This window comes from Lissotriton vulgaris, chromosome 5, assembly GCF_964263255.1.
Source record: "Lissotriton vulgaris chromosome 5, aLisVul1.2, whole genome shotgun sequence".
Taxonomy (NCBI): Eukaryota; Metazoa; Chordata; class Amphibia; order Caudata; family Salamandridae; genus Lissotriton; species Lissotriton vulgaris.
This window is the reverse complement of record NC_141693.1, coordinates 751,062,500-751,076,000: the sequence shown is the minus strand read 5'-3', so window position 1 is coordinate 751,076,000 and position 13,501 is coordinate 751,062,500. Positions and strand designations below refer to the sequence as shown.

Sequence of the window (13,501 nt, the reverse complement as noted above, 5' to 3'; positions counted from 1 at the left end):
GGTTGGAGTCGGAGTTGTGTTTGGAGTTAGTGGAATTGGTGTGGGTCTTGATGCAGGCAAACTTGCAGGAGTGGCAGGTGAAGGGACCGTGGGTATGTCCTGGGGCAGCTACGTAGCATTGTGGTGGCATCATACGTTATGCGGGAGGAGTGTGGTTTGCGGGGGCCAGGGGGTCTGGTGCTGGGCGCGGTCCAGGCGAGGACGGGCGTAGACAGGCTTACCTTTGGCGCACCTTCGGCGCGATCGCTGCGCGTGAACGCTGCGCGGAAATGCATCTGTCATATGTGGATAGTGGAAGGGGAGGGGCGAGGGAGGGTCAGCTGGGAGGCGGGGGCGGGGTGTAGAGACGGGCCAGGAGGCAGAACAACAACAGCAAAATGGCCGCAAAATAAACAAAACCAAAGCAGGACGAAATTGGGGTGCGGAGTAACGCTATGGGCAGTAGTGGCACCGGCACGATCAGTCAAAATGTAATATACCGATCAGTGCGAGCAAAACAGTGATGGAAATGGATTGCACAACTTGAAGAAGGTCTGTCAAAACTTAATATGCAAGAGGCCTGGAACACCGGTCACACCTTTGCGACCTTCAAAAAAGCAGCCAATGGTGCGGCAAAACTAGAATCTTGGATCACTGACAGAGCTGCACTAGCAAAGAAAAAACACGGCTGGATGGTACTTGCAACAATTGAGAGGTGTGTTCCGCAACCATAATTAGTTAACCATATTACACCATCTACACAACAGATGCTCCTACGAGTACGGCTGGGAACTTACATCTCAAAAGACCAGACCCCTGCATGGAAGCAAACGTGGCCAACACCACTCTGCAGACTCTGTGGTCATGCAGAAGAAACTTTGATTCATCTTCTGTGCATTTGCCCCACCCTCACAATCCTGAGACGTTACTATCTCTTGCCTATATTCCGCTCATTTCAAGTTAGAACATGTCGGCCGGCAGTTATGCTAGCACTGAACAGCCAGCAGCTGCAGACAGCCTGTAGGGCCACCAGATTTCTTCAGAAGGCGAGCCTCCTAATAATGCAAACTGAAAAAAATGGCGAACAATGGTATCAAATCAAAGGATTTAGGATTACAAAAGACGCCGATTTCAGCAAATGTCAAATTGTTTTATTTTTTTTCTGTCTTCCCTTTTAAAACAGAGAGTAAATGTAGGTTTTCATTCATTTTTCATTTTAATGATTTTATGTTATATTCTCTTTGCAAATTTTGTAAAGGTTTTAATTAACCAGATACAATAAAATATTTACTTACTTACTTACACTGAAAAAAACATAGGTTTCAGGCCTTATATCGTTAGGAACTAGCATTTAAAAAACCTTGCAAATTCACTGAAAAAACCATAGGTTTCAGGCCTTATATAGTTAGGAATTAGCATTTTAAAAACCTTTAAAATTCACTCAAAAAACTATAAGTTTTAGGGGTGTTATTGTTAGCTGGACATTTCACTCATACAAAACCATTGAAATTGCTCCTATATAGTTAGTTGTACTAACTATATTTCGCGCACCCGCAATCCACTGCTGATGATGTCACATATTACATCATTCATGACATGGTCAGTGACATCACTGATGACATCTCAAATGACATCACTGATGACATCTTCCACGTGACAATCACATACATCTTTTAATACATTAGTAAAATCTTTCATAACTCTTTGTAAAATACGGAGTATCATATTTGAATCCATTGTCACCACAATACAAGTATCTAAAACCCCACTCAGTGATTCATAGATGTATATACACATCTAATCACTTACCTGTAGATTCACTCATACATGCTGTCAGTGAACAATAGAACCCTATCAAAAATACTTATACACCTATATCGACATTATACACCAGCACACATCCTATTCACATATGAAGTCATCCTACTCACTTATGCAAACAATGGATCATACTTACCTATTTACTTAGCTACACACTTATACAAACACAACTTCATCTATTCATTTAGATAGTAAGTCATACTTAGTGAATTATAAAATCATTATTACAAGTATACAGTTATCTATAGTCACTCACACAATCATTGAGTCTTATGTATACTTATTTATATACAACAACTGACACATACACTGCCTTTTATTTTTCTAGTTTGTTGGCCATGTACCATTGAGAAATATATTTGCTCATCACCACACCCATAAAGATATTCACTCACCCAAACAACTGTTAGAACATGTAGTTTTAACTTCATATATCTAGTGAATCAACTATTCACACATCTTTGGGCAGTCACACACCCCCCACCGAACCACACACACATTTACTCTCCCATACAAATACTCAGTTAACTAATCAATATCTAATATAGACTTTCACATAGCTAGTAATCAACTGGAGAACCAGTTTACACAACAACTGACAAAGTGATACAGATATTCACACAGTTTAGTCACTATCCACTATATTTAGTGAGACACTATAACTTGGTCAAGCAAGCAGTCAATTACACTGCTACTAAATCCTCCATCCAAATATTTATTTTTATATATCCACTCATTCTTCAATGCAGAAGTGCGGGCCCCCAGAGTGATGGAGAGGTGGGGGGTTCAGACGGGGGGTACCTGTGGTACCCCCTAGCCTTTGCACACACGAAGCAGCAGGCACCGCACCACCATATTAATCCTTTTCCGCCCCGGCCGCAAGGCGACCGGGCGGAAAAGGATTAATATGGTGGTGGTGTCTATTAGACACCGCCAGCCATAATACAATGGGCTCAGTCAGATGCCTTTTTCGTGGCGGCGATGGCGCCACGGAAAGGCAGGCAATCTACACTCTGGGCAGAGTGAAGGAGAGGGGGGTACCCCCCAGCATTTGCATACACGAAGTGGCCGGCAAAGCGCGGTGCCTGCCGCTTCGTGTATGCAAATGCATTCATGCATTTTTAGCATTGTGGCGGGCAGTGCAGAGAGCAAAAAACAGTGGCGGGCACATCCTAATCCCCACCACAGAACCCCCACCCTTATTGCGGGCGGTCCCAATCCCCATGAGGATGGCGGGCGGGCAATGTCCGCCCGCCATCCTAATGACCTCCCATATGTCAAAGGAAGATGATGGTAAATGATGCCCTCAGATGCTGAAGCAAGTAACTGCACACAAACATAACAATCCCTCACTTCCATAGTGTCTACATACTTATAGAGTAGCTTCACATACGGATTTCGTGTGAAATCCCCTCTAGACAAATCAGTGTGTAAGTATGGTCCTCCAGATCCTGCTGAATCCCCCTTTGGCTCACTGGATGTATCTGTACTGGTGTAAGTATCTCTTTTATACTACGAGCAGTTCTCAAGCATAACACAACTGTAGTAAAGTTGTATCTACTTCTTATGGTTACCCCCGCATTTTTGCTGCTGTCACACTGTTTTTGTACTAGTCTGACTGGGATCCTGCTATTCAGAACCCCAGTCTATCTGCTTTCTCCCTTATATTGCTATGTATGTAATTTAGGTACACTCCAGATTGGATACTGGGGTACCCTTATCAGTCCCAAGTACATGGTACACCATGCACCCAGTGCATAGATACCCAAGATGCCTCCCACGGGCTGGAGCATGTATTATGCCACCCCTGAGAGGCCATTCAAATTGACACAAAAAGCCTGCTACAGCAGACTGTGTAAGCTGGTGCTTGCATCACTTACTTAAGATATTGGTTCACTACACTTAAATACCTATTCGTCACCCCTATGGCAGGCCTTAACATTCCTGAAGGCAGGGTCCTGGGTTTTACGTGAGAGGGTATCCCTGCATGAGCAGAACCCCTTGCAGCCTTCGGAGACCATTCTCCGGGGATTGCCTGTGATGCAGCCAGACATGTATGTTTAAGTAACTTTGCAGTGAATGCTAACTTTAAAACAGCAGCTTAGAAACATGTTGTGTTTGATGTCAAACACCTAGGAATCATAACTCCACACCACCTTAGAATCATACCTCCACACCAGTAACTGGTGTGGGAGGTATGATTCCACCATTCCAAAGGGCATATGTGAGTCACCGGTCTACCCGGTAACAGCTTTCTCGACCTGGGCAGAACAAAATGGACACTGCCAGCCACAGTCACTATCCTGCTCTTCTGCTGCTGAGCCAAGCTCGGGCAGAGGATAGCATGACAATAGGCATCCTGTCACAGGGTGGTGTGACCACCTCCCAGACTGGGTTTAGTGTATTGGGGCTGGGTGGGTGCACTCTGAGAGTGCCAGAAAGTCTGTACTTGGAACACCTTTGGTGTCCCTGTGCATAGTCCAGCTCAAACCAGTTCTGGGAACCATTTGCTCCTGCTCTGGCGCAAAACTGGACAAAGGACATGGTTGTAGCCATCCCTCTATCCTGCCCTCCCCTAGGAGGGTCCACATAATTGTTCCAACCCCTTTCCATGGGTATAACGTGGGTTACCTGACTACAGGACTGTAGTTTTACCTGGACAAGATTCTGCTAAGAAGAAACCAAGGGGCAGATTTACAATTACTGGCGCAACCCTGCATATCGGCAAGGATGCGCAAGTAATTGTGGCCGCAGCTTCGCCACCCTTGATGCGCCGCATTTACAATGCGGCGCACCATGGGGCAAAAACGGCACAGATGCGTCACGCATCTATGCCGTAAAAGCGACGCATTGCTGGAGTTGCGTCACAAGCGCGAAGAAGCTCCAGCAATGATCAGGGGTGCCCTATGTGCACAATGCTCCGTCAATCCTTACACCTGCTTCAAGCAGGCGCAGGGTTTTGACGCAGCATGGGCCCAAAAGTGACTGAGTGAAATCTTGTAGAATTCACTCAGCCAATTTTGAGAGGCGTTCCTGCGCCGGAACACCTCCCCCTGCGATAGTACGCCTCTTCTGGCGCAGGGATTTACAACGTGATGCATCTGGGAGATGTGTCATGTTGTAAATACCCTGCACCATGGTGCATCTTTTGCGCCGCCGATGCGTCACAAAAGTGACGCAACAGCGGCGTAACAGCGGCGCAAGGGTCTTGTAAATCTGCCCCCAAGTACTACGACTGCCTGCACGATCCCGGACGACTGAAGAATCTCCCTTGGAGTAAAGGAGTTACTCCCCTGCAAAAGCGGGCACCTCAACCCATCTGACCTGTTTGCTTTTCTCTAACTCCTGAGGACTCTGAAGATTTCAGCAACACAGGAGGTGGGTTCCCGAAGGTCTCTGAGGTCGATCTGCCCTCTCAGCGATTCTGAGACCAGTATCCCGCAAGGCAACAGTGCAACTGGAACCCCTTTGCACCAAGTACTTTTGCAGTTGCATATGCTTGTTGATGATTCCCGAGATTGTGCATTGGACTCCGTGTAGTCTTGACCCTGAGCAGTATTTGCACCAAAGATTTCCGGCCTCCACTCGAGTGTCCTGTGGGCTGATACTTTGCAAACTTGCTTGAGGCCTCCTCGCTATCCCTGGTCCGTTGGCCTGAGGGTAACCTTGTTTGTTCTTGGGCTTACGTAGTTGCTCCAGACATGCCCTGAATCTCCAGTGCTTGGAGAGTACCATGGACCTTGCAGGTCCACACTGTAACCTGTTTCCTCTGACCACATAGGTTGCATTTGCAAGGCTTGTTGGTGCTCCAGCCGGACATCGACCCCTCAGCACTCAATATCCTTCATGGGGCAGCTCACCTCCAGATCCTGGTTGTCCTCGATGTCTCCTACTCCCCGTGGCTGCAGAGTCAAACAACCTTTCTTCACTCCTGAAGCACTCCACATCGGTGGGCATTCGACTACTAAGCCCTTGGTCACCTGAAGTGACCCAGACTCTGTCCCCTCTGCTTTCAGGTTCTTCTCACCTCGAATCCAGGCTTGGATTCCACAGGACATTCGTGGCCCTCCTGGCAGCAGTACTTCTTTGCAACTCTCCATTAAAACAGTGAAGGTTTCTGACACCACTTGACCCCTTATGCACCCGGCTCCTCTAGGATAGGTAACACACGTACTTCGGTACTCTCTGGTGGGTTGGTCTTGGAACCTCCTGTGTTCCAAAGGGTTTGCTCGATGTCCTATTAAAAGTGTCCTTAACTTGAAAATTTGCAACCGTGCCTTTCCCATAGAGTTGTATGGAGCACGCGTCCTTGTTTCCTCACTGCACCCATTCTCCGTGGGCTCCCTTTGTCACTCCTCAGGGTGGTTCCTTGGGGTCCCAGCGATTCTATGTGCGGTAGGCACTGTGTCTAGTCAAGTTGTTGTTATACCATTTTTTTAGTATATGGTTCGGTCTCCTAGCCCGCTGTGTATTTTGCTATTTACGAATGTTCTATTGACTTAGTATTGTGTACTTTGTGCCATAGTCTCGTATAGAGACTAGTAGAGAGTGTTATATTGATACATATATATTTTTATATAAACACTGTGTGGTTCTCCTTTCATGTAGTCATTTAGGAGGAGAAATTCTGGTAAAACAAGCTGCTTTACATTCCTTCAAGATTAAGATAGAATGCTGCTCTTCTAACACTAGGATAGCTTTCAGTAAGGTTACCTGTGACCTCATACATTATAAGGGTCGTGTGGACTGATACAGGGTGCCCACTTTAATTAGTGGATACCAGGCCACCTTCTCACAATAACAACTAACACTATCAATCCTATTACTATAAATGTTACAGAAGTACATATTAGACATTTACACCTACTATTAAAGCAATTAGTTTCCATTTTACTTTAGACTCAGACCAAGTTTGGCAGAGAAATAGCAGCTATAGACTCTTCTCTGTTGTTTTCCACCTGGGCAAAATGCAGACAGTTTCTTGTTGAGAGTTCAGTTATTTACAACAATATTCATTATTCAAGAGACTTCCCTATCTCTATTCTATGTTCTTCTAAATTGTCTCACTCTAAATGTTTTCTTCTTTCACTCGGGCCTAGGTATTCTTCTTCCAACACTTTTTTGAAGGTTCGTGAAACGTCATTCAACGTCTTTTATAAGCTCTGATCCCAATTCATTTATAAGCAACTGTAACAAATCGTCACTCAAGTCAACAATAGTATTATTCAGTATCAGGATTCCCTAACCACTCAGCCTTGGTGAATAAGAGACAGCAATTGAGAACAGAAAATTAAAAAAATCCCCTAAATCTTCTAAAAAACATTGATTGTCAGCAGTGAAGTTCCATTGCTCACTCTTGTCGACATTTGTAGCTAGATATATCAACCCAGCAGGAGTGTACCTCCTACAAGGCACCCTCAGTCTTTTGGATCTCCTTGAAATGAATCCTCTTTCATCTTGTTGTAGTGCTATTATGACTGGAGGGGTCCCCTTACAGCTTGTCTGACCCTCTCCGGTGACCTTTCATGCACCTCTGGCATTGCTTCTGTGAGAGGAGCTGTTTCATCAAGGGGGCATGGAACCCTATGGGTGTGTGGGGCATTCACCCAGTTCAGAAGGCCACCACACTTTACATTAGTCGTTGTGACTTGAATCACCTGGAACGGACAACGCCAACAGGGCTGAAGACAGCTCTTCCTCACCTGTTCATTCACCAACACCCAGTCACCGGGGTGTAAGTCAAGGCAATGCTCCTGATGTGGTAGAGCAGTCACTGCTTCAACCCGCTGAGACAGAACAAACCATGTCAGCCAACCCCTTACAGTAGTTGAGCACCAGATCATTCAATATATTCACAAGTTTGTTAGAAGGCACAGCAGGCAACCTCATAACCCGCCCCATGAGAATCTCATGTGGCAAGAGTCCAGTCCTTCTGTCTGGGATGCTACAAAGAATTAACAATACAAGAGGCAAAGCATCAGGCCATTTCAAGGATGTTGAGGCACAGACTTTAGCCAGTCTGGATTTCAGAGTACCATTTATCTGCTACACTATACCGAAAGCCTCCGGTCGATAACTGCAATGGAGTCTATGTTACACTTGCAAAGCTGCACATAGAAATTTCATAATCTCATTATTAAAATGAGACACTCAGTTTGATTCCAAAGTGGTTGGAAATCCAAAATTTGGGATAAGTATGCTCAACAGCAATGTAGCTACTGTAAGACTATCACAAATGTTGGTAGGATAGGCCTCCACCCACTGAGAAAATATGCCCACCACCACCAAAATGTAACACACTCCATTTAAAATAGGCATTTCAACAAAGTCAAGCTGCATTCGATTAAAGGGCCCTACTGACCATCCAGTATGACTTGGCATAACAGCAGTCCTCTTGCCTATATTCATTTGCTGACAGGTCACGCATCTGTGGCACAATGCCTCAGCTATCAAAATTTGGGATTAAACCATGTTTGTCCCAACAACCTTACCATTGCATCTCTTCCTACTTGTGTTGGTCCATGTATGTGCCTCGCCATCGGATGTAACAAACTATTTGGCAACACTGGTTTCTCATTCTCAGATTCCCAAATGCTGTCCTCCCTCTTAACACACCCTAATCTGATCAAGCCTGATTGCTGTTCCTTAGAAACCACTTCCTGCAACCTCTTTACCTCATCCCATGTATCAGCAACTGTCATCAACACATTTAGATCAGTCTCATCCTCCTGCTCATTTACATATTCTCCATTGAAACTGCAGGCATTCAGCGCACAATTATGTGCAACTACATCAGAGTATCTATTTCCAAGAGAGACAATCATTTCCATCACAATGTGCAGGGCATTTAAATATTGCAACCTCTCTTGCCAATTGCTAAGCCTCCAGCAGTTTTCTCACAACCTCTCCAGTTCTAATAGGCGATCCTGACAAGGTCACAAGCCCTCTCTGAGACGATAACTGCACGAAATCATGCACCCCACCAAAGCAGTACTGACTGTCGGTGACTATTGTCACTCTCAGTTGGTCTGAGAGACAGCATGAGTGTGTCAGAGCAATCAATTCAGCCACCTGTGAGGAGAATGCTCCTTGAAGGCAAGCAGCTATCACTAACCCTGAGGCAGTACAGACAGCATAGGCAGCTCTCAAATTTACCTTAAACATAAGCAATAGACAAACCATATTTGATCAGAATAGGTTAATGGGTTCTCAGCTATGTCAGGTTATGGCTTAGCATAGTTCAGTGCCATTAAGGCAGTCATCCTCTCAGTCTTTTTCTCCTCACAATCGGGCTGTGACAGCAGTGTGGCAGGATTAAGTATCGAACATTGATTCAAAGTGACATTATCTGCTGCTAAAAGGACTTGCTTGTAGCGTTTGAACCTACTGTTCGACATGTATTGTGTTCTAGTTTTGATTAGCATCAACTCCAATGAGTGCAGACATACATGGTCAGTGGATGACCCATCACAATGCCTTCCCATCTTTCTAGGCTGACACCTGTTGCAGCAATGAATTTGAGACATTAGGGTAGCGCAGACGCTGCAGGTTCTAGAGTAGCAGGGAAATAGGCAACTAGTCTATGGACACCTCCATGATTTTGAGTCACTACTGAGAGAGCACCGTCCTCCCTTTCATGACAAAAGAGCAAAGTCGCTTTATTGTAGAAAATTCAATTCCTCCCTGAGCACAAAACATCAGCAATATCTCCTATTAGTAAGGATTTAACATATGCAAAGTTCAACATTCAGTAATTTATTCCTTATTCTTGAAAATCCAAAATATTCCCCTGTAGGTACAGCCGTAGATTCTTATTTTCACGTGTTCAAATATCCACAAAATAATTCTTCAGATATGTAGTTTCCAATGCAGCCAACATGTGTTTCTCATGCAAATCTTAAGTATTCTTGACTTCATCAGGGCTTCAACATCGATAACCATAATACATTAGTATTGCTCTCATCCGTAATAAAACACCTCTCATACAATTGTAATGTTCTCCAATATCATTTTCCTTGCTCGTAACGCTCACTTGTAGATCTTCCTCATTGTAGTACCTCAGTTCAAAATAAACCCATCTCTCTTAAGTCCAAACGTCTCTCACGAAAAGGCAACAATTTTGTCTCTCCGAATCACGAGTATGTGATCTGAATCTAATTCCTGTATTCACGTTTCTCTTGTCTCGCTAGGTACTAGAATGAGGAAAATCTACAAGTGAGCGTTATGAGCAATGGCAAGTAAGTAAGAGAAAACTTAGAACAGAATTTGCATGCATTCCCTTTCAAACACCAACTGGCTGCTCCTCTAAAAGAATCAATAAAATTCAATCACTCAAGAGCGCACTCTCACAATGAAACTTCGACCTGCGGGGAATCACTTGAATGAATATAGATTTACTTCTGCGCAAAAGTTCTACCACACTATTCACAATTGTCCCATTCCCACAAAGTTCCTCATCTCAGTTGGGACTATTGACGACATCTCACAATAAGCCCCAACAAAACAATGCAGACAAATACAACACAGTGTCTTCTGCACCTCACTATATTTTGTGGGATCTTAGGCCACGTCACACCTGATAACAGCTTCGACAATAATTGTCACCACATTCACACAACTCTCACAACATCTACACTAGACATCATACAACCACATTCTACATAAATCTAACAAATTGTCACACACACAAACTCAACCCTATTAATACTCACTCCTCCTCTGCCACTGGGTTCACTGTGCGTCACTGAAACTCAGTTTGTCCTCCAATTCCCAACCACAGGCACTGGACTCTGGGGTAAGGTTCTAGGCTAACTCTAATTCTGTTTTAAATTTTCTCTTACTTCAAGTGCAAAACCATCCTCTGTAACTAACATCTGGGAGAGCTGGAACCCATACTCCTAAATTCTTTAGACCACTAGTTCTTTTTATGCTGCATAAGAGGTAAATAGTACTAATTTCGAAATACCTAGAATTATAAATTACACGCATCCAGGTAAAAAGCCAAGTCGACACTAAAATTCAGGTTAGTTTGTTTAGTTCAAATTTTGAAATAGATTAACATACACCAAATGAAGCATTACGGTGTAAAACTGCAAAGTGAAAAAATTAAGCTAAATCTCTGAAAGCGATTAGGCAATAAACTAAAAAGAAAGCAACTAACTTGATCACTGCAACATAGTTTATTCGAAGACAAAAATGCACTTTGGGCTGCATCAAGTTTAAACTAAAAGCCCTACAAATCCCTTACTATTCCTACACTATCTTAAAAGTGGAATCCTAGTCTAGGGTAAGTTCAGCAAAAAATAGGAAGAAAGGGGTCAGACGTTAGAGCCTTCCTAAGAAGTAACTTCAACCAGGGACAAGTAGCATGAAGCCACAAAGGCAAGGTCTGTACCTCAAGGCATCCTAAAGCAGAGTGTCTGCTGTCCCTAACTACTTTATAACATAAGCAACCATTAAATTAAGGCACCTGCCATTGTGCCACTGGTAATTTTCCATCTCCACCAGCCTCTGACTTCTTTTCTCCACCTTCATGTTCTCCTGCCGAAGTATTTCATATGTCCTTGGTGCCATCTTCTCCCACGAGAACGCGTCTTCCATCCATATTCACTTTTTCCTTCTCAGGCTTCTCTATCTACTAAGAACAATTCTGTCTCTGAACTAATTAAGCCTTGTTCACTTGCAGTTGGAACACAAGAAGCATGCAACATTCCACAATGCAAGGAAAATATGTATTAAAATGTTAGCTGAAATTGACATTAAAGATGCATTTATGGCCTACAGTTAGGCTAAATTAACAACACATAGATTACATTATGTGCACGTTTTCTATGAATAACAAAGAAATACCTTCAGCACGTTAAAAAAAATTATGAATGGCAAGTCTTAATGTGCTAAAGGTTATGAATGAAATATTAAGAATTTAATAAACATAAATACTTTGTTACACATTCACACAGTATTAATTCACCTAATCAGTACATTTCTAAAATACATATGAAAGTCTGATTAATCACGAGGATATGTAATCCTCTTTCTTCTGTTCATATAATATTCACACAGAGTATATGTGAGTGCAAACTAACCATGAATATAACACACTTGTTACATTACATCAAAAAGGATCAAAATACTCCTCCACAGCCCCTATGAACACTTAAAGTCCACAACACAGCAGATGATTCTGTACAAAGTATATTTAAAATCAGAGTTCCTGTCAAGCACCCCCACAATCATCCTATCTTTATCAAGGTATGCGTAAATCCATGATATTTATATAGGGAAGCCATTTTCTAAAGCGGTGCCTTGTACATACTACTTTCTGTTTCACCCTGTGCCGCAAGGATGGTATGCCTAGCTATGTGCACGCCTTAGTCGGGTGAAGATTTTGAGTTTGGGAGTGACAGAAAGGTGCAGAAAGTTAAGGGTTTTTATTGATGGTGTGAAAGATTTCCTAAATGTGTTTTTTGTGTATTTTTAGGATCTTTCATTTTGCTGTCTAACTGACGAGGAGAGCCAGCATTTTCACAACTCCCTGCGGCGTCTGGCCCAAGTTGCCAAGGTGAGTGGCGGAGACAAGTTGCATCCTAACCGCTTCTTAGTCACCTTTAGTCTCTATACTGGGACCTCAAGGTACTGTAAAAAGTGGATATTACCATTATCTTGTTCAGTAGGACTCGCTCTCAGTTCCTAAAGTGAGAGACTAGGGGGCATATTTAATTACTTTTTACTTTGGATAACTTTATTTCGGTCATAGACCATAAAAGTGCAGATAAAATACATACAGAGCACAGTAATACAATCCATAAATATAAACAGTTAGATTAGGTGGTTAAAAAGTTATTAACAGTAAATATTTAATTACATATGTACACAACACAAGGCAGTATGCAAAGTTGCTGCCTTGCTGCGCTGCATTGCATAAAGGGCAGACAACAGAAATGTGCCATATCGTCTTAGATATGGCGCCTATCTGCAGTCTCCTAGCGCTGGGACTCTGTGTGTTGCCTAGTGCCAACACAGGCACCCTTGCACACTTGCACACCTCAGTCAATCTGGAAAAAGCAAGCAACAGATTCTGTATGTAGGCTGTGCAAATCTGGTGAGGAGGATATTATTCATCTCCTGTGTCTCTGCTCTGAACTGAGAAATGAAAGAGTAACCATACTAAAAGAGGGGGGAGAACTTACAGACAGGCACTGATCTTATGTCTTTCCCCAGACGATTTACCTTTGAACTCCGCTCTGGCAAAATTTTTAACGAAAGTATGGAAAAAAATAGAACTCTATGAAACAAAAAACTAATAATTATTTTATATTCTGCCCTTTTAAAAATTGTATTGATTATTTTGTAAGGGATTTTACCAAAAATACTCATTTATATAAGATATATTGCATTTTAAAAGAATTGTTGCTATTGGAACTGTATATAATGGATTACTGCATGATTTTGTTTTATTGTAAGATTTCAATTAATCAACAATAAAGGATATTCTATTCTTCAGTCAATCTGGGATGATGTCAAAACCCATGGAATGCTGCCCGGTGTAAAGTAATGTGTATATATAGGGGGGTTTACCCAAACATAGTCACTGGGACCTGGATTATATAGATACTGAGAAGAAGGGGTCCCAGCGTGAGTGTGACAAAGTATATGCAATTCAAAAACATTTTTTACAGAGACAATGAATGCATCCACATTG

General features: G+C 43.0%; 1 protein-coding gene across 1 annotated transcript in view; it reads left to right on the top strand.

The window, feature by feature from the left end:
- The window catches only part of PRODH2 (proline dehydrogenase 2), a 458,908-nt gene that overhangs the window by 162,325 nt on the left and 283,082 nt on the right, over nucleotides 1-13,501 (top strand). Inside the window, exon 5 of the mRNA XM_086922192.1 lies at nucleotides 12,281-12,361. Within this exon, the coding sequence (XP_086778318.1) occupies nucleotides 12,281-12,361 (81 nt within the window). The remainder of the gene's footprint in view (nucleotides 1-12,280; nucleotides 12,362-13,501) is intronic.